This window comes from Globicephala melas, chromosome 2, assembly GCF_963455315.2.
Source record: "Globicephala melas chromosome 2, mGloMel1.2, whole genome shotgun sequence".
NCBI classification, from domain to species: Eukaryota; Metazoa; Chordata; class Mammalia; order Artiodactyla; family Delphinidae; genus Globicephala; species Globicephala melas.
This window is the reverse complement of record NC_083315.2, coordinates 123,188,767-123,210,784: the sequence shown is the minus strand read 5'-3', so window position 1 is coordinate 123,210,784 and position 22,018 is coordinate 123,188,767. Positions and strand designations below refer to the sequence as shown.

Genomic DNA, 22,018 nt, shown 5'->3' with positions numbered 1-22,018 from the left:
AGGAAGAAGAAAAACCCAAGAAAACAAAATGCTTTTGAGGAAGTTGTCATTAGCTGTGTCTAATGCTGCTAATCAGTCAAGAAAGATGAAGGCTGAGATTTGACTGTTGTATTTAGCAACGTGGAAATCATTGATGACTGATGTGGGCAGTTTTGGTGGAGTGATAGGAGCAAAAACGTGATTCAGGAGGGTTCAAGAGAGAGTGTGAGGAGAGAAATTGATGATGGTGAACATAGTTCTTTTTGAGGGGAGCAGAGAAATATGGGAAGTATGGTTTAAGAAGATCTTGTTGTTTTTAATGATTGGTGAAATAACATCATCTTGGTGTGCTTTTGGGAATGATCCACTAGGGAAGGAAAAACTGAGATTTGTAGTATGATATTCTTGAGTAGTTGAGAGGGAATAGAATCTAAAAGTGGATGTTTGGCCTTTGCTGGGAACATAAACAGAACATCAGACAAGAAGGTAGGCAGTGTTATGTGACTTCAGAAATAATCTGAAATACGAAGTCAAGTCATCAGTTGAGAGTGAGAATGGGAAGCAGGTATTGAAGTCTGAGAAGGTTTGAATAGTGTAGGAGAGCGAAAGAGTAAATGGCCTAGGCCTGATTTCCTGGGCAATGTTAAGGACTTACTTGAGATTTGTGGGCATGAATTTAGATAAGACCAATCAGTATGGTTGTGAGTTTTCCTCTAGCTGCATAGGTGCTGGTGGGGAATAGGAAGGGGGTTGGATTTTATCAGGACTGTAATTTTGCCAAATACAGGCATCCTCGTTTTATTGCAGTTCACTTTATTGCTCTTCACAGATATTGCGGTCTTTATAAATTGAAGGTTTGTGGCAATCCTGTGTTGTCAGATATGGTTACCATTTTTAAACAGTAAAGTTGCTATAAAAAAATTGTGTTTTTAGCAATAATTTTTTAAATTAAGGTATGTACATTTTTTTCTTGGACATAAGACTGTTGCACTCTTAATAGACTACAATATAATATAAATATAACTTTCATATGCATTGGGAAATAAAATTCACATGGCTCACTTTATTGTGATACTCACTTTATTGCAGTGGTCTGGAACTCAACCCACAATATTTCCGAGGTATGCCTGTAGGATGATGTGAAAAAGGGACAAAGGAGTTGGGGTGTGTGTGCAAGGGGGTGGTCACAATTGGCCATGAAATTTAAGTTGGTTAGACAGAGAAAAGAAGACCTGAAGGAGGTGAAGAAGTGTGAAGAAGTGTAGGTCTTGTTGGGATGGTCAGTGAATTTGAGAGAATGATCTGGAAAGATATAAGGTGATCAGAAATTGGGACACTTGAAATTGAGATTTTAATGAGTTGCAATAATTGATAAAGATACTTTACATGCATTATTTCTTTTGATTCTTTGAGCAAACACTATGGTTACATGCGTATTTAATAGTCTCGGAGTTGGAGCTTTTAAATATGTCACATCTGCTCTGTGTCTCACAGGTAATAAGTGATGGGCTGAGAATTAAATACAGGTATCTATTAGAAAGCCCATGCTCTTAACTACTGTACGATAGATTGTGGGTATATTGTTGCATTTCAAAGACAGTGATATATTTTGACACAAAAAGCAGAGTTTTCTAAGGGAGTTTAGGATAGAGGTGGGGGAGTATACAAAATAATCTCATACAGTCTAGGAAAAAAGGGAGAAGCAAATGAAATAATGTATATTAAAGCATGTTTTATATGTAAAGTGGAATTAGAGAGAAGTAACTGACTACTTTGAGAATCTGATGAATCTTTCCCCAGAAAATGCACATATATACAAACACAGATTTTGTATATATTTTCAGAGATCTTTTGGAGAGTCTCTGCATGGATCCTTGGACTCTCAAATAAACGGCCCAAGTTCTATATAGCATGTTATTTATATTTGATTGAATTACCTACTCATCTTTACTACCTTGCTTTTTCATTTCTAGTAGAATGAATTAAAGAAGTAGAAACTTATCCTTCTTTTATGACACATCATTATAATAAAATCTAAAAATTTTAGATTTTATAATAAAATCTAAAAATATAATAAAATAAAAAGGCCAAAGCGGCATACTTATTAAAGTATAATCACTACTAATTTTTTCAAGTGTAATATTTAAAATTAAACATATAGGGCTTCCCTGGTGGTGCAGTGGTTGAGAGTCCGCCTGCCGAAGCAGGGGACGCGGGTTCGTGCCCCGGTCCAGGAAGATGCCACATGCCGCGGAGCGGCTGGGCCCGTGAGCCATGGCCGTTGAGCCTGCCTGTCCGGAGCCTGTGCTCCGCAACGGGAGAGGCCACAGCAGTGAGAGACCTGCGTACCACCAAAAAAAAAATTAAACATATAAAATAATTCAGTTTTTCCTTCTCTGGTACAAATTAAGTCGATTACCTTCCCCTTTTTGTGTGACAGAAATTCATTTCTGTATTCAAGAAACAAAACTAACCATCTAGGATGTAAAGCAGAATAAAATGTAAATAATACTATTAGTTCCTATTTTTCTAGTTGATAAGCCTACCAGATTTGTGCCTTTGAAGACCTGCTAAAGAGATGTCAAAGAAGTATAAATTATGGTTTAGTCTGCTACTGAATCTCAACATTTTGATTTTTAAAGTATAAGTTACAACTTTTCAACTGTTCTTCCACATTTTAGAAATTTCCAGCAACCAGAAGCAAAATCAGAATTTTCAAGGCTGGATGGCACTTCATATATAACCTTAACACTGATTTGTGGCAGAAACAGAATGTTATTCCAGATGTCTAGGCTTCTAAGTTCAGTAGTATACTTTTGTCTAGAGTTGGCAAGTAATGTGGAGAAGTTTTAAAAAAATTTTTTCTCAGCATAATGTAGGTATAGATAATCTGTTGAAGGCATGAGACAATAATAAAGGGAAAAAAGTTAATGTAACTGTCATATATTCCGTAAGTATACACTATTGGTTGGATCATTACTGAACCTAAGTCTATTCCAAGATTTTTTCTAAGGCAGTTTTTTCTTCTCAGTGACTAATACAACTCAACTTCTTTCTTTTAAAAAAAAAACGCAGCCTCAGTCCAAGAAGTTCCTTCAGAATCATCAAATAATATTTTCCTGTCAGTCAAGCAAAAGATTCAATATCAGCAGGAAAAGAAGTCACCTCTGTGCAATTTAACTTATGGTAAAGTGCTTTTTGTTTTGTTTTGTTTGTTATTTCCATGTATAGCTAAATGTGCTAGATAAAATTATTTCCCCTGTGTAGGCAACAAGCATTGACTGTGGATAAAAGATTGAGTTGTAAAAGCCAGCTGCACTCAGAGAAAGACTGGGCAGGAGGGTGGAACATTTCTAACCTGAAGACTTTTTAATATAAACAGTTTTACAAAACAAATGAACAAACATAACAAAACAGAAACAGACCTATAGATATACAGAACAAACTGGTAGTTGCCTGGGGCGGGGGAAATGAGTGAAATAGATGAGGGAGATCAGTAATACAGACTCCCAGTTATACAATAAATAAGTCACGGGGATTTCATGTACGGCATAGGGAATGTGGCCAATCGTATTGTAATAACTTTGCATGGTGACAGATGGTAACAAGTTATTTTGGTGATCCTATGTTGTGTGTTATTTGTAATGTGTAAAAATACTGAATCCTTATGTTATATACCCTGAAACTAATATTTAAGTCAATTATACTTCAGTTTTAAAAAGGAAAAAAATATTAGAAGTTTTCAGTTGTTCTGTTGCTCTCTTTTAATTTCATATTATCCTTCTATAAATTTTGTTTGGTTTTGTGTTTTTTGCAGAGCTTCCAATTCTGAACCAAGAACATGAAAATGATTCAGCTGCAGGAGTCTCAAACAAGGCATTAACTAGAGCTCAGTTGGCTAGACAAGTTCTTCACTCTAAGGAGAATACAGTTGCAACCACTAAGTCCAAAAAGGACACATTTGTTTTAGAAGGCACTGATTCTACCTGTGAAAAATCCCAAAATACCACCATTGAGACTCTCTGTGTTCCTTTTAAAAACGGCAGTCAATTAATGGTTTCTGATGATAGTAAGATTACAACAGAAGGCACTTCAAAACAGGAAATTAAGGAAGGAAATGAGAAAACAATGCCCAGGGAGACTGATCTTCCAGGTTCCATGAATGATACATGTAAAATTGTGCTTGCAACTCCAAGATTTCATATAGGAATACCTCAGAGATCCAAAAGCAATGCCTGGAAACTTTCTCCAAGTACATGCCAAACTATTACTAATGGAGTTAAAAAAAATAAGGTAGGAAAACTTTTAAGGCAGATGTATATTTGTTTTTATACCCATTCTTCAAGAGCATGAGCTCTTTTGCTTTCTCATTAACAGTATCTTCATTTTGGAGTTTTGATATTATTTAGTGTAGAGGCAGTGTGGCCTAGTGAAAAGAACAGTGGATTAAAAGTAAGACCTAGGCATTAACTCTTACTTTGCTCTATTACTAGTACAGTCTGCAACTCCCTTTGGGGATGAACAGTGAGGTATTCTTCTTAAATTTTATTTTTCCTGATTCTTGGGCTTCTATTAACAGCAGTTAAAAGAAGAGTTACAGCATCTGAAGATTTGAGAAGCTTTTCTGTTGTAATACAGAGGGATCAATGAAAGACTTTAGACCATCAAACTATGTTATATTAGGATAAGTTCTCTGTAGGAAGTGTAATAGAAATGCAAGTTCAAGGAGGAAGATACAATGTAAACTTTCCAATTGGTAAAGGTTTGAGCCTTTATTTTTAAAAGGATGATTGTAGGTATCAGACTGAGATATTTGAATTCTGTCTAAATTTTTTTTTTAATTTATTTATTTATTTTCGGCTACGTTGGGTCTTCATTGCTGTGCGAGGGCTTTCTCTAGTTGAGGTGAGAGGGAGCTACTCTTCTTTGTGGTGCACGTGCTTCTCATTGTGGTGGCTTCTCTTGTTGCAGAGCACGGGCTCTAGGCATGCAGGCTTCAGTAGTTGTGGCACACAGGCTCAGTAGTTGTGGCTTGTGGGCTCTAGAGCACAGGCTCAGTAGTTGTGGCTCATGGACTTAGTTGCTCTGCGGCATGTGGGATCTTCCCAGACCAGGGCTCTAACCTGTGTCCCCTGCATTGGCAGGCAGATTCTTAACCACTGTGCCACCAGGGAAGTCCCTGTCTAAATTTTTAAGAGCGGTATAACAGTTACAGTTTCGTATCTCAGTGTATTTATTGGAAATTGCATTATTTGCAAATGTTTAGACTTACGAGGAAAAGTTTTAGATGTTGTCTTAAAAATATGAGGTGGATTAAAAGATTTAAAGACATCTGTTCTAAGAGACCCTACAATATTAATTCCATCATCTCTATAGTACTGTTTACCTCAGCTACTACACAAAGTCCAAGCCTCCCAGGTCTCTGTACAGTTCTGTACATGCCTTAGTCTGACCCAGTCTCTCACTCATCTTTAACTCTCCCAACATTACATTGCTCTCTTGAACTCGAGTTACAGCATTAGCAAAATGTTATATTCTCAATCTTCTATGAACATTTCTTAACTTTGCTCTAACTAAAATTATGGCTGTTTCTCTTAAATGGTGGCTCTTTTTTCTCCCATATCCCATATTCTGTTGGACCTAGAGATGATATAATGTGCGTTCCTCTTGTTCCTCATCCTTGTTGCAGGTCATTTTTCCTTCCTTCTTTCTAAAACCACTCCTTCCCCCTCCCTAACTTTTGAAGCATGTGCCATAAGGCTTTACCACTCCCTCTGTCCTTTTGTAGTCATCTACAGTGCAACCTCCTAGTTATGAGCTTGCATCCTGTTGAAGGGTTTTGACACCTGTTACTTTTTCCTGTGCTACTCCTTCTGTCGTCAACTCTTGTGACATCAATATCCATGCAGATAATCTATCCAGCCTCCTTGAATTCTTGATTTTCAGAGACGTTCTCCCTACCAATACCCTCAACTCTAGTCATACCCATCCCTTGTCTTTGCCAGTCCATGCACCAGCTCCTCACTTTCAAGCATCCCACTCTCGCTATTAAATCCTGTGTGCTCAGATCATTCTACCTCTAGTACTTTTCCCCCATCCCCACCATCAATACTCCACCCCACTAAGACAACCTTCAGTTCATCAAATCTTTTCTGTCCTCATTTCTCTTACCTTACATAGAGTCCATGGTCCATCATTATAATCATCCCCTTGACTAAACTCAGTTCTGTTTATTGCTTTTCCTTCTGTCTTCCTCTGGCAAAATTGTAACCCTGGTTAAATTTTACTCTTTTTTTTTTTTGCTACACATCTGTACCTGAGAAGTAGAAGATGACTGGAACAAAATGTACAACGATGTTGACTAGTCTCATTTTAAATTTGACAACAAACCTTAAATGGGCTCTCAGTATTGCCCATCAGTCCTGCTAGATTTCACTTGTCAATCCACCCCACACTCTGACTTTCCTAGAGGAGTATGCCACTCTTATTCTCTCTTAAAACCTCCAAACCTTCTCTTTCCTCCTCATTCTCAGTTCATTGAGAACCTCATATTCCCATCACCAAATCTATCAGTCTGTTTGCTGCTATATCCACATATTCTGTGTTTCCTTCTGTTAAAATGGATGAACAGTTTGTGTTCCTTTTCAAGGCCAGTTCATTTCCTCCTACCACCTAAAGGATTTTGTCCTTCTTCCCTCAATTTTTTCCTCTCTTCTGCATCATTCCCATTAGTATATAAACATGCTGAAACATGACCTGCGTTTTTTTTTTTTGTTTTTTTTTTTTTTTGCGGTACGCGGGCCTCTCACCGCTGTGGCCTCTCCCGTCGCGGAGCACAGGCTCCGGACGCGCAGGCTCAGCGGCCATGGCTCACAGGCGCAGCCGCTCCGCGGCATGTGGGATCTTCCCGGACCGGGGCACGAACCCGCGTCCCCTGCATTGGCAGGCGGACTCTCAACCACTGCGCCACCAGGGAAGCCCATGACCTGCGTTTTTTAAAAAATATGAAGAAAAAGTCTACCTTCCTTTTACTCCATATCCCACTCCAGCTACCACCCCTTTTTTTGTTTGCTTGTTACAGCAAAACACCTTGAATGAGGTATATATATTCACAGTGATCATTTCTTCTTATCTCATTCCCTATTGAGCAAGTTCCACTTTGGACATTCATATTCACTACGCCATGAAAATTGCTTTTTTCAGGTTCACCAATGATTTCCATATCATTAAATCCAATGATTATTCTTATTCCTTATTCTGTCACTCATGGGGGAGGTTAACACAGTGAATCAGAACATCCTTCTCAAAATTTTGTATTGCTTTTTTGCTTAGGTTCTAGGAACTCTCTCCTAATTTTCTGCAACCTCACTGGGCATTCTCACTCCCCTTTGCTACTTTCTCCTGTAACAACCTGTAAATGTTGGATTCCCTAGAATCCTAGAAACTGATTCTCTCTAGACTATTATTATCTAGTGCCATAGCTTTAAATTCCATTTCTCTGCTGATAGCTGCCAAATATATATGTCCAGCCCAGAACATTCTTGTAAACCCTACTCACATATGCAATTATCTGTACAGCTTCTCTATTGATACCTAATAGGCATCTCAAATTTAACATTGTGTCCCATATTGGTACAAAGTAATACCATTTCACCAAATAGGTAAAAATTTTAGGTTCATTTTGGGCTTTTTTTGCTATCTCTCTCTTTCTCTGTCTCTCTGTCTCTGTCTCTCTCTCTCATACTGCACATCTAAACTGTGAAGAAATCCTGTTGTCTCTGCTGTCCTGAATCTGACCACTCCTTATTGCTCAACCACTACCTCCTAGTCCAAGGCACAGTAATCTCTTGGATTACTACAGTAGCCTTATAGTCTCCCTGTTTCCACTATTGCCTCTCTCCCCTTCAGTCTGTTTTCTAAATAGAGGCCAGAATCTTTATATATAGGCCAATTTCTACCCAGCAGCCCCTTAATAGAATATTAAATCATGTCACTCCTCTGCTCAAAATCCTCTAGTAACTTCTCACCTCAAGAGAAATCACTGGGACTTCCCTGGTGGTCCAGTGATTAAGACTCCACAGCACTTTCATTGGCTGTTGAGTGGGGGATGGGGGGCGCACAGGTTCGATCCCTGGTTGGGGAACTAAGATACCGCATGCCGCATGGCGGCCAAAAAAAGAGAGAGAGAAAACACTAAACCTTTACCATAGCTTGTAGGACTCTACATAATTCAATCCTGGAGATATCCAGCCTCATCTCATCTCTCTTGCTTACTCTTTTCAAGCTACTGTGCCCTCCTTGCTACCTACTTAGGGCCTTTGTACTTGTTCCCTCTACCTGGAAGAATTACTCCCAGATATCCATATGGCTCATTCCTTACTTCATTCAGTTCTCTGTTCCAAGACCTTCCCTGACTATCCTGTCTAAAAAACAAAATCCTCCATTTATACTTATTTTTAATATTATCACTGCCTGACATTTTATTATTGTCCATTTATTTGAATATCACCACCACCACTCTGCTTGTTTCCAGCCCCCTCACCAACCCTCACCACCACCACACATACAACACAAATGTTGGCTCTAAAGAGGGTGGCCTTTTTATTATGTTTCTGGATGAATCCCACGCCTAAACCAGTGCCTGGAGCATAGTAGAGCTCAACAAATGTTTGATGAATGAATATTTGATTTTTTTTCTTAAATAATTTATTTTTGGCTGCATTGCGTCTTCATTGCTGTGCGCGGGAGTTCTCTAGTTGCAGCGAGCGGGGGTTATTCTTCATTGCAGTGCACAGGCTTCTCATTGCAGTGGCTTCTCTTATTGCGGAGCACAGGCTCTAGGCATGCGGGCTCCCGGACTCTAGAGCACAGGCTTAGTAGTTGTGGTGCCCGGGCTTAGTTGCTCCACGGCATGTGGGATCTTCCTGGAGAAGGGATCAAACCCATGTCCCCTGCATTGGCAGGCAGATTCTTAACCGCTGCGACACCAGGGAAGTTCCGATTTTTTCTTTCTTTTTTTAACAACATAGTTTGTTTTTTTTGTTTGTTTTTTTTTTGTTTGTTTTATTTTGGCTGTGCGGAGTCTTAGTTGCAGCATGTGGGATCTCTAGTTGCTGTGTGAGGACTTCTTAGTTGCGGCATACGGACTCTTAGTTGCAGCATGCATGCGGGATCTAGTTCCCCAACCAGGGATAGAACCTGGGGCCCCCTGCATTGGGAACACAGAGTCTTACTCACTGGACCACCAGGGAAGTCCCTTGGTATTTTATGTAAGCAGTATGATACAGGATCATGGAGCCAGAGTTCCTAGATTTGTAACCCATCTGTGCTACTAACTAGCTCTGTGTGATACAGGCAAGTTATTGAACTAGACTTTACAGAGTTTCTTTATCTATGAAATGAAGATAATTGTACCTGCCTCCTAGTGTTATGAGAATAACATGAGTCAGTGTACCTTAGATGCTTGGAACACTGCCTACTGTTAGCTTTTATTGTTAATACCATCTCCATCTGATAGATTCTTTGATATATCTTATAGTTCCAAATGTAGAAGTAGGAAAAAAAAATTTTATTGCCTCTTTCCCAAGTCCTACCTGTAATTTTTTAAATGAATACCCTTCCGTTTTAGTTTCCTGACTCAGCATAAAACTACCACAGAATAGTTTGTCTTTATATGTAAGTTTATAATTTTATATATAAAATAAATGGCGACTCAAAGTATGACTTTTATGGATGTATTTGTCATCAGAAATAGTTCATTATTAGATTGTTACACAATAAAAGCAATAATTTCATAACACAGTTGTTCACAGAAATCTTCCTTTATAGTAATGTAGGATTTTACTTGTCCTAAAATAAAGAATTCTCTGAGCTGTTCAGTTGTTTGCTTTGGAATAGAATACTAAATATAGATTACTAGCAGTCACCTTTATAGGAAATTGAATGCAACTCCAAATCAACTTTGCAAAAAAAAAAAAAGCTCTAATTATATAAGGGTAAGAGTGATGGTGAAATGTATATTACACAACTGTTTTTTTCTCCAAGTTATTGGGTCTCTTGTGAGTTTGGGTATTTTAATGGATACCTTAGGATTTTAGGTGTTTTTTTCCCCCTAGTGGTTAAGGGTATTTGACATAAGAATATTTAAAGTATAATTGATTCTGGATTGGAGAGCAAACTCTGCAGTACAACCTCAGTTCAGTCTCTCTCCATTCATCTTTTTTTTTTTTAATTAATTTATTTATATTTTGTTTTTGGCTGCATTGTGTCTTCGTTGCTGTGCTCAGGCTTTCTCTACTCGTGGAGAGCAGGGGCTACTCTTTGCTGCAGTGCGCAGGCTTCTCATTGCGGTGGCTGGCTTCTTGTTGCGGAGCACAGGCTCTAGGTGTGCGGCCTTCAGTAGTTGTGGCTCCCCGGCTCTAGAGCACAGGCTCAGTAGTTGTGTCTTAGTTGCTCTGTGGCATGTGAGATCTTCCTGGACCAGGGCTTGAACCCATGTCCCCACACTGACAGGCAGATTCTTAACCACTGTGCCACCAGGGAAGTCCTCCATTCATCTTTTGTTCAATTATGTATAAGAGTTTTTACCTTATTGTTATTTAAAATAGAATGTGATTCTTACGTAGATGAACACTAAGGACTCATTTGGATTACTCGTCTAAGTTTTTTCTTTTAATTTAATGTAAATTGATTTTGTAATGCATATGCTACAAATAATACAAAAAATAACATACTTCATTTTATGCTTAATTAGGTAGTCCAGCTACAGGAATGGATGATTAAAGTCATCAATGATAACACTGCTATATGTGTAGAAGGAAAATTGACGTAAGTATAACTTTTCGGTATTCTTTTAATAAAATTTGTGATAAGATATACTTGTGTGTAAGAGCTTAAAAGGAGATGCATGACAAATTGCATCTTGGTACAAAACAAAGACTTTCTAATGAGGTTACAAACTGATGGCAGTAAAGTAAAATGAGTATGACCATTGTGATTGTAACCAGCTTTCTTGCTTTTGTCTGTTAACTCAAATTATTTTTAAAATAGTGACAGCTGCAATTTGTATACACAGTGCTTTATTTTTTTCAGAGGTTCTAATAAGTGAACTGGTATTATCTGCTTAATTATATATGATTAGTTAATATTACTACATGCATTTCAGTCCAGATTCTCACATCTAAATTGGGACAACCAGATATAAATTACTGATCCAGAAAAGAAATCAAAATATATAACACTTTGCCATACAGCTATATATTAAGTAATCATTGGCACTTTCTGGTTCTCCCTAAAGCGAAAGCATCATCTGGTAAGTGGGCTTTGCCTAGTTCTGCTACTCTATTAGCACAGTTTCCTATTCTTCAAAACTAATTTTCTTAGTAGTTAAAAAAAAATTGTAATAAAAGGTTGTAATAAAACAATACAGTGTATCACTGTTCAAGACACTTACCTGCAAGTTTATAAGTGTATAAAATCAGTCTTGCTCACTTTATTTCTGCCTGCCTTGCACCCGTTTCCTTAATATCCAGAGGCAGCATTGATTGCCCTTGTTGGAATCCCATTACTGCTCTTTACTGGCTGTATGAGTTGGGCAAATTACTTATCCTCTTTTAGTCTCATTTTCTTCATTTGCATGATGACAATAACAGTATGACCTACCTTTTGGGTTATTTTGAGGATTAAATGAGTTAATATTTATAAGACTTTGAGAACAGTACTTTTAGAGTACTATTTAAATATTTGTTAAATAAAATAAATAAAGATAGAAAGAACAGAAGACGAGAATATTGTGTTAAAGTATAATGTATGAATTTAATTCCATTTGACCAAACTAAAGAACTTAACTTTCTTATTTATTACATTTATATTTAGAATGTTTCTTATTAGTTATCTAATGAATCAAAGAATGTTCAACATTTATCTAATACATCTTCATACTTTGTTTTTTTCTATTTTATATTTATTCTTAGTTTCACGTAAGGAAGTATGAAGAGTAGATTTGTGGGTCAGTGATTTGATACTGCAGTTTGTTTTTTCCCAATTTGAACCTCTTTTTGGTACTTTCCAAAGAGGAAGGTAAAGACATTTGGCTATGTAGTGAGGGGAAAAAACACAAGATTAGAATAATCCAAACCATATAACTGCGTGAAAGCTAACACAGTATAGCCCCTGAGGAGAGGGACAGGGAAATCATCCTTTGGAAGCTGAGCATCAGTTGTTAGCACCAGATGAAGAAGGCTGTGCTTTCTTGCTAATGATATATTTTATACTAGGGGTATAGTTTGGCCACAATACAGTTTCTTGGTACTCTGAGGATCACATTAGCCAAGAGGCTGAGTTCTGTTGCAATGTTTGGCCCTCAAATGTTTTGTAACTAGATTAATAGTATTGTAGCTGGAGGGCAAATTTATTACTTTCTGTTATAAATTTACATGCTTATATATGTACATTGTGACTCTTGGTAAAATGTGAATGTTTTGGTTTTAACTAAGCTATTTTTTCTCCTAGAGACATCACTAACATATATTGGCACAGTAATGCAATTATAGAACGGATTAAGCACAACAAACTTAGGACTTTATCAGGCAACATGTATATATTAAAAGGAATGATAGACCGGATTTCCATGAAAGAAGCAGGTAAAAACTGTCATTACTAATTGATGAATTAGTTTACTAAGTGAAACAATTAACCATATATCTAACAGTGATATACATTTTTTTGCTTTTTACTAGGTGTTTTAAAATTATATATCAAAACTAAAAATTAAAAATAAAATTGCCAACATTATGTAAAACTGTTCTGTATGTTGATCCTTTCCTCTGGTTTAATCACTCTTATTGACAGTTTAAGTCCAGTAATTTAAAAAACATTCAAGTCAGATGTTCCTTGTTTGTGAGAAATTGTAAAAATAAATTATAAGAATATAATTTAGCTCCCCAATTCCTCTCTTTGTTGAACCTGCCCGGTACAACCCCAGTCCTGATACAATCTAATTTTCTGCCTATGCCTTGTACACAGCTAAAGTGACTGAAGAAAAACACATCTGAGTAGTCCACCTTAAATTTATGATTACCAGCAACAAGTTTTGGTCACTTAGTGCCCCTTGGTATCCTACCACAGCTCCCTAATCCATTCACTCTCCCATCCTCCTTGATAACGCTTTCATATTTTTACACATCTACCTCCCTCTCTCATCTAGGTGGGTAGGGGAGCAAGAAGAGGACTTGAGCAATAGGCACAATCAAAAGAAAACCTCTCTGTCACATTTGCTCACCTGCTTGTATCTGTACCTGCTTTTATTGTGCACAAACTTTCCATGTTCCTGTCTGTGTCCACCTATTTATGCTTCAGCTCCTATCCTCTTTTACTCAAGGATATTACTCCAGTAATTCTTCTTTCTCCTATCAAAAAGAAAAACAAAAAACCCTCTTTTGAGTAAGAAATCAGGGTTGTTAGAATGCATTTGTATTTAAGAGATCATCAACTTAAAATAATTATATATATACACTATATATATATATATATATATATATATATATATATATATATATACTGTGTAACATACATATACACACACGCTATATATAAACCTCATGGTAACCACAAACCAAAAATCTGTAATAGATACACAAAAAAAGAGAAAGAAATCCAAATATAACACTAAAGATAGCCATCAAAAGAAGAAAGGAGGGCTTCCCTGGTGGCACAGTGGTTAAGAGTCTGCCTGCCGATGCAGGGGACGTGGGTTCATGCCCTGGTCTGGGAAGATCCCACATGCCGCGGAGCGCCTGGGCCCGTGAGCCATGGCCGCTGAACCTGCATGTCCGGAGCCTGTGCTCCGCAATGGGAGAGGCCACAACAGTGAGAGGCCCATGTACCGCAAAAAAAAAAAAATAAGAAGAAAGGAACCAAAAACTATAAACACAACCAGAAAAACTGCTAACGCAACCAGAAAACAATTAACAAAATGGCAGTAACTACTTTAAATGTCACTTTGAGTGCAAATGGACTAAATGGTCCCAATCAAAAGACATAGAGTGGCTGAATGGATAGAAACACAAGGCCCATATATATGCTGCCTACAAGAGACTCACTTCAGATCTAAAGACACATGCAGATAGAAAGTAAGGGGATGGAAAAAGGTATTCCATGCAAATGGAAATGAAAAGAAAGCCAAGTTAGCGATACTTATATCAGACAAAACAATTCAAAACAAAGTTTGTAACAACACAAAAAAGGACATTACATAATGGTAAAGGGAGCAATCCAAGAAAAAGATATAACAATTGTAAATATATATGCACCCAACATAGGAACACCTAAATACATGAAGAACAAAGCTAGAGGCACCACACTCCCTGACTTCAAACTATACTGCTAAGCTACAGAAATCAAGACAGTATGATACTGGCACCAAAACAGCCACATAGATCAACTAAACAGATTAGAGGCCCCAGAAATGAACCCATGCTTATTTGGTCAATTAATTTATGACAAAGGAGGTAAGAATATAATGGGGAAATGACAACCTCTTCAATAAATGATGCTGGGAAAACTGGATATCTACATGCAAATGAATCAAACTAGACTACTTTCTCATACCATGTACAAAAATAAACCCAAAATGGATTAAAGACTTAAATGTAAGACCTGAAACCATAAAACTCCTAGAAGAAAATACAGGCAGTAAACTCGTTGACATATATGCCTTAGTATTTTTCTGGATCTGTCTCCTCAGGCAAGGGCAAAAAAAGCAAAAAATAAACAGATGGGACTACCTCAAACTAAAAAACTTCTGTACAGCAAAAGAAACTGTCAACAAAATAAGGCAACCTACTGAATAGGAGGAGATATTTGCGAACTATATTACTGATAAGGGATTAATACCCAAAATATACAAAGAACTCATACAGCTCAATATCACAAGAAGAAACAACCCTTTTCCCAAAAAAGACATACAGACGGCCAACAGATATGAAAAGATGCTTAACATCACTAATCATCAGGGAAATGCTAATCAAAACCATAATGCGATATCACCTCATGCCTGTGAGAATGGCTATTATCCAAAAGACAAGAAATAACATGCGTTGGTGAGGATGTGGAGAAAAGGGAACCCTTATGCAGTGTTGGTGGGAAAGTAAATTCCTTACAGCCACTAGGAAAAACAGTATGGGAGTTCCTCAAAAAATTAAAAGTATAACTACCATATGATCCAGCAATCCAGTTCTGGGTATTTTTCCAAAGAAAACAAAAGCGCTAGTTGAAAAGACAAATGCACCCCTATGTTCATTGCAGCATTATTTACAATAGCCAAGATACAGAAACAGCTTAAGTGTCCATAGATGGATGAGTGGATAAAGAAGATGTGGTGGGACTTCCCTGGTGGCGCAGTGGCAAAGAATCTGCCTGCCAGTGCAGGGGACACAGGTTCGAGCCCCGGTCCAGGAAGATCCCACATGCTGCGGAGCAACTAAGCCCGTGCACCACAACTACTGAACCTACGCTCTAGAGCCTTTGAGGCCACAACTACTGAGCCCACATGCCACAACTACTGAAGCCCACGTGCCTAGAGCCCATGCTCTGCAACAAGAGAAGCCACTGCAATGAAAAGCCCACCTGCCACAACAAAGAGTAGCCCCCGCTCGCTGCAACTAGAGAAAACCCGTGTGCAGCAATGAAGACCCAACGCAGTCAAAAATAAATAAATAAAATAAATACATTAAAATAAAAAAAGATGGGTGTATATATATATATATGTACATATATATATATACACACACAAAAGAATATTGTTCAGCCATAAAAAAGAATGAAATCTTGCTATTGTGACAACATGGCTGTTGTCATGAAGGTTGTCATGTCTAGAAGGTAATAAATTTTAAGTGAAATAAATCAGAGAAAAACAAATAACATATGATTTCACTTGTATGTGTAATCTAAAAAATAAAACAAATGAACAAACAGAAACAGACTCATAAAGAGAACAGATGCTTGCCAGAAGGGAGGGAGGTCAGGGAATGAGTGAAATAGGTAAGGGAGATTAAAAGATACAAACTTCCAGTTACAAAATGAGTCACAGTGATGAAATGTACAGCATGGGGAAAGGACATATAATCACAGTATTCTAATAGGTTCTGCAGTGAACAATATTCACATTGTTATAATGATGCAAACAATCTTCGATGTAATTAAAATTATGTAAAAATGTGGAGAGAGGGTGAGGAAGGAGAGGTGCAGATGCTAAATCTTCATCTCATAACATTTATAAATTTTAAAATTGCTTTTTTCTTTTTATTGTATCTATATGAGATGCTAGATGTTAACTAAACATATTGTAATCATTTGACAATATGTGTAAATCAAACCATCATACTGTACACCTTAAGTTTATACTGTAATGTATGTCAGTTATTTCTCAATAAAACTGGGAGGGGGGCCCTCTTTTAACCACACTTCTTTCAGCCACTGTTGCTCTCATTTACAGCAAAACAGCTCAGACGATTTGTTATACTTAGATCTAATTCCTCTTGAATTCTTTCTCATTTTTTCTTGAATTCTCTTTAATCACGCATTAATCCTCAATTCTTCACCAAAACAGCCTTTATCAAGGTCACTGGTGGCCCCCACATTGCTAAATCCAGTGTACACTTGACACAGTTAATCACACCTACCTTCTTGAAACACTTTCTTTACTTGGCTTCTGGAATACCATATTTTCATACTGCCTCATTCCCTGTTCCTTCTTAGTTTCTTTGCTTATTTTTCTTTCTTCTTTGCCTCTGAATGATGGGATAGACTACAGCTCTTTCTGTACTCAGTGCTGTGCTGATTTCTTTTAGGCTTAAATCTCATTCATATTTTGACAAATGCCAAATTTTATCTGTAACGAAGAATAGTCCCTGAGCCACTCAACTCATTTTCTGTCTGCTTATTTGACATCTCCACGAGGATGTCTACAGGTGTCTCAGAGTTAATATGTCTAAAACGTGGTCTTCTCCCTTAAATCTATATAGCCTACAGTCTTCCTCTCTTTCCATGGTTCCAGTGGCTAGCCAGTTTCCTCAGTTTCTCTCACACTCACATCTCGTACGTCAGTACATCCTACTGGCATTATCTCCATTGATATATCCAGAACCCAGGCCTCTGCTGCACCGCTGTGGTCTGGACTTTCCTCATCTTTTGTCTGAATCATTGCTGTAACCTCCTAACTGGTGTCATTGTTTCTCCCTATGTACTTCCACAGATTGTTCTCAAAATAGCAGCTAATTCAGTCCTGTTAAAGTAAGTCAAATTCTGTGACTCCTCCACTCAGAATTTTTCTATAGCTTCCCATCTCACCCAAAGTAAAACACTCGGTTTATAAAATGACCCCAAGGCTTTATAATCTCCCCCAACTACTTCTGTTACCTATCTGAGTAGCCTCTCCTCACTCCACTTCAACTACACTGATTTCTTTGTCATTCTACAAACAGGCCGGGCACACTCTTGCTTCATACCCTTTCACTTTGTTCCCTCTGCTTCCACTGCTTTAACCCTATATTGCCACATTGCTCACTCCTTCGTGTCCTAGGGCTTTACTCAAATGATGCTATTTCTGTGAGAATGTCTCTGTCCTTTTTTGAAAAGCTGCCTGCCCCCTTTCTCCTCCTTTAGAATGAACACACTGGTATCCCTATTCCCCTTAACTGCATAATTTTCTCCATAGCATCGATGACCATCTAACAAATGAGATGTTTTACTTATTGGTTTGCTTTCTGTTTAGAAGCCAGTTTTCATGAAGGTAGGGATTTTTGTTTGTTTTGTTAACTGCTGAATCCTCAGTATCTATGACAGTGCCTGGCACATAGTAAGCAATAAGTATATATTTTTAAATTATTTGATGAATTAATGACTTCACTTTAAAATCTAGACTTTCAGGTAATTTTTGTTTGTTTATCATTAAATAGGTTACCCAAATTATCTCATAAGGAAATTTATGTTTGGATTTCCAGAAAAATGGAAAGAGTACATTGATAATTTTTTAGAACAGTTAAGGTAAAGTACCTTCTAACTTTTTAAAAAACAACTTTATTAACGTATAATTTACATTTGATAAACTATCTTTTAGGAATAAAATTTGATGAGCTTTTTACAAATGTATATACTCATGTAACCAATGTAAAGTGGTTTTAATTTGTATTTTGGGAAATGTCAGTTTTGAAGCTGTCTTTGATCACAGACTTTGAGAAGGCAGTAACACTTTACTAGAACTTCTGTAATATGGAATAAATCTAAAAGGAAAATAAAACCTTTGATGTATTTCAAGGAGTCATCCACAATCACTTACCCTTTAAGAGGCATTTAGCTGTTAAACATGAGTCTGAAGTTCTTGATCTTTTTTTTTTTAATAATTTTATTTTATTTGGCCGCGCCACATGGCGTGTGGGATCTTAGTTCCCTGACCAGGGGTCAAACCCATGTACCCTGCATTGGAGCGTGGAGTCATAACCACTGGACCTCCAGGGAAGTCTGGTCTTTTTTTTTTTTTTTTTTTTGCAGTACGCGGGCCTCTCAGTGTTGTGGCCTCTCCCATTGCGGAGCACAGGCTCCAGGCACCGGATGCACAGGCTCAGCGGCCATGGCTCACGGACCCAGCCGCTCCACGGCATGTGGGATATTCCCGGACTGGGGCACGAACCCGTGTCCTCTGCATCGGCAGGCGGACTGTCAACCACTGCGCCACCAGGGAAGCCCTGGTCCTTTTTTAATTCATTCATTCCCTCAGTAGTTACTAAGTGTCATTTGCTTAGCAGACACTGTATCAGCCTTGGGAAAACAAAGAAGAATTTGATTACTTTTTTTTTTTTTAAATCTTGGTTTGTTTGTTTGTTTTCTTTGTACTCTTTTTTTTTTTTAATTTTTGGCTGTGCTGGGTTTTCATCGCTGCGCGCAGGCTTTCTCTAGTTGCAGGGAGCGGGGGCTACTCTTCGTTAAGGTGTGTGGGTTTCTCATTGTGGTGGCTTCTCTAGTTGCGGATCATGGGCTCTAGGCACATGGGCTTCAGTAGTTGCAGCATGCAGCCTCAGTAGTTGCGGCATGCGGGCCCTAGAGTGCACAGGCTTCAGTAGTTGTGGCCCGCAGGCTCAGTAGTTGCAGCTTGTGGGCTCAGTAGTTGTGGTGCACGGACTTAGTTGCTCTGTGGCATGTGGGAGCTTCCCAGACCAGGGATTGAACCTGTGTCCCTTGCCTTGGCAGGTGGATTCTTAACCATTGGACCACGAGGGAAGTCTGAATTTGATTAATTCTTACCCTTAAAAACTCATAGGGGATAGGTTGTGTAAGTTGACTAATCATGTTACAATGTAATAAGGTATAACTGGGGCTGGCAATTTTTTTCTGTAAAGGGGCAGATAGTATTTTCATGGGTATGTTGCCTCTATCACAGCTACTCGACTCTGTAGTGAAAAAGCAACATAGATAGTACTGAAAAGCGAGAGAGAGGCATGGACATATATACACTACCAAACGTAAAATAGATAGCTAGTGGGAAGCAGCCACATAGCACAGGGAGGTCAGCTCTGTGCTTTGTGACCACCTAGAGGGGTGGGATAGGGAGGGTGGGAGGGAGGGAGACGCAAGAGGGAAGAGATATGGGAACATATGTATATGTATAACTGATTCACTTTGTTATAAAGCAGAAACTAACACACCATTGTAAAGCAATTATACTCCAATAAAGATGTAAAAAAAAAAAGAGTGAATGTGGCTGTGTTTCAATAAACTTTACAAGAACAGACAACTGGCAGAATTTGTCCTGTAATTTTCTTATAATATCAGCTTAAGTGGGAAATACAAGAGCATAGATAAGAAGAACTTAAGAGGTCATTAAGATGTTATACTTAAGTTGTTTGTGGGAGGAAAAGGGTAGAAGCCATGAAAGCTTAAATAATGTAAGATTAAAGGTAATATGCTGGGGGAAAAAGCTTTATCTGAGGGACTTTCATTTATTATTATGGGTTTCGTTTTTTGTTTTTGTTTTTTGAGAACCAATATTAGAGGAAAAATACTATACTTGTTTTTAGGTCTTGTGAAAAGAAAGGAGGAAAGGCCAGACAAAAACAGAAAACTGAAAGAGTTGTTCCTGACATTCGAAAATCAATGAAAAATGATGCAGGGGAAAAAAAAACAGAAGTCCTCCAAAGAGCCACTGCCACTTGTGACCTTGATTGTGATCATTTGGGTATGTTTGCTCTTTTCTTCTCTGTTGGTATAGTGGTAAATTTTTACCTGAGCTCCACACTGTTTAATTGTTTACAGTGAATTTAGTATTGAGTTCTTGACTTATACTGCCCTAAAATTCCTGGGTTTTTTTCACTGCTTAAGAGGAGAAACTGCAATGTAGACTGCCTGTAGTCAGCATTCAGCTTACTTCATTAAATTATACCTTTTAATTAGAATACCAAGAACACTGATCAACATAACAATGAAAAATGATTGTTCTTTCAGTTTTCTAGACGCCAGGTATTTAGGCTGCCAGCTTACCTCAGACCTATATTACAGATACCTATATTTTTGTACTAACTATTATTCCTGTTAATAGACAAAACCAGTTTGCTTTCATGGAGGTAATGGCATGTCTTTTTGAATGACCGTTGCTATGAAGGTAGCTGGCAGAACTGTTCTGTGTCAACTCTACCAAAACTATAATCTGCCTCACATCCACCCAACCCCAAGGTGAAAAAAAGTATTTATAGTCCTTTCTAGATAATATAATGAGTAAAATTCCTAGACTCTGTTGTATAAATTTATGCCAATTCTACCTTGATCTTACAATGAAGAGTTTTACAGAACTTCAAGAGTTCAGGGCTGCTTCTGCCAGAAACATAGCACCATACTGGATATAAATGTACCTGTATGTCACTCCCCACCCCACCATACCCTATTTCCTGTCCCCCACCCCCATTGAAACTATGCTCATCCTTTGTAGTACAGAGAAAGGAATAAATATGTGGATGACTGCTTCATACAGCTAGCAAAAATTCACTCCTTAACTGTTGATCCAGTTCCTTCTCAATCCTTCTTTTTGTTTTTGTTTTTGTTTTTGTTTTTGTTTTGCGGTACGCGGGCCTCTCACTGTTGTGGCCTCTCCCGTTGCGGAGCACAGGCTCCAGACGCGCAGGCTCAGCGGCCATGGCTCACGGGCCCAGCCGCTCCGCGGCATGTGGGATCTTCCCGGACCGGGGCACGAACCCTTGTCCCCTGCATCGGCAGGCGGACTCTCAACCACTGCGCCACCAGGGAAGCCCTCAATCCTTCATTTTATCAAAAGTCATCCTATTTCTCGCGAATTAGGCATACTGCTTGTTGTCTTTGCTAGACCTCTTCAGTATTCTGGAGTCCTGGGGCTACAGCACCTGCTATATACTTTTTTACTCTGAAATTTAAAAGATCCCTAAAAGTATATCTAACTTTGAATTATTTATTAGTCTTCTTTAGTCTTAGGTCTTATCATCTCCCTACCCCCACTCCTTCCTTTCACTTATAGTACTGTTTTTCAGGAATTTGAGTCAAATTGTGAGTATTACTGGTAAAGTATTTGAGAATACAAATGTAAAAGACTAAAGTTTGATAATTTACATGCCAGCTGTGTCCAAAGGAAAATCATTCAACGAACATTTTTAAAGCATCTTCCATGAACTTTGATCTATGTTAGCTGTTAGGAACTTAGAGATGAATAAAATGAGATGCTTTTCCTTGAGAAGCTCAATTTAGGGGAAGATATTACTGTATTCTGTTTTGGATGTATCATTTTTCCAGTGTGATTCATTAGATCATTGTTTTGTGAAACTATTAAGACAGTGTCTTCTTGTCACATACATTATTTTGAGTGGTGGTATTTGATGCTGTTATTGTTTGTATTATCATTATCATTACACTTTCCATGAGTAAACCACTGAAATATAAAAAAAACCACCACATCTAACATTAAACAACTGAGGTTATGCAAAGGTGCCAACTAATGATAATTTAAGATGATATAATTGCGTGTGTG

The 22,018-nt window shown here is 38.0% G+C and overlaps 1 protein-coding gene across 3 annotated transcripts in view; it reads left to right on the top strand.

Moving 5' to 3' along the window:
- MIS18BP1 (MIS18 binding protein 1) overlaps positions 1 to 22,018 on the top strand; it is a 61,998-nt gene that overhangs the window by 6,925 nt on the left and 33,055 nt on the right. For all 3 annotated transcript variants that reach the window (XM_060294783.1, XM_030854877.2, XM_030854875.2), the window contains 6 exons: positions 3,055 to 3,165; positions 3,797 to 4,272; positions 10,733 to 10,806; positions 12,490 to 12,620; positions 17,934 to 18,021; positions 20,049 to 20,206. In XM_060294783.1, the coding sequence (XP_060150766.1) occupies positions 3,055 to 3,165; positions 3,797 to 4,272; positions 10,733 to 10,806; positions 12,490 to 12,620; positions 17,934 to 18,021; positions 20,049 to 20,206 (1,038 nt within the window). The remainder of the gene's footprint in view (positions 1 to 3,054; positions 3,166 to 3,796; positions 4,273 to 10,732; positions 10,807 to 12,489; positions 12,621 to 17,933; positions 18,022 to 20,048; positions 20,207 to 22,018) is intronic.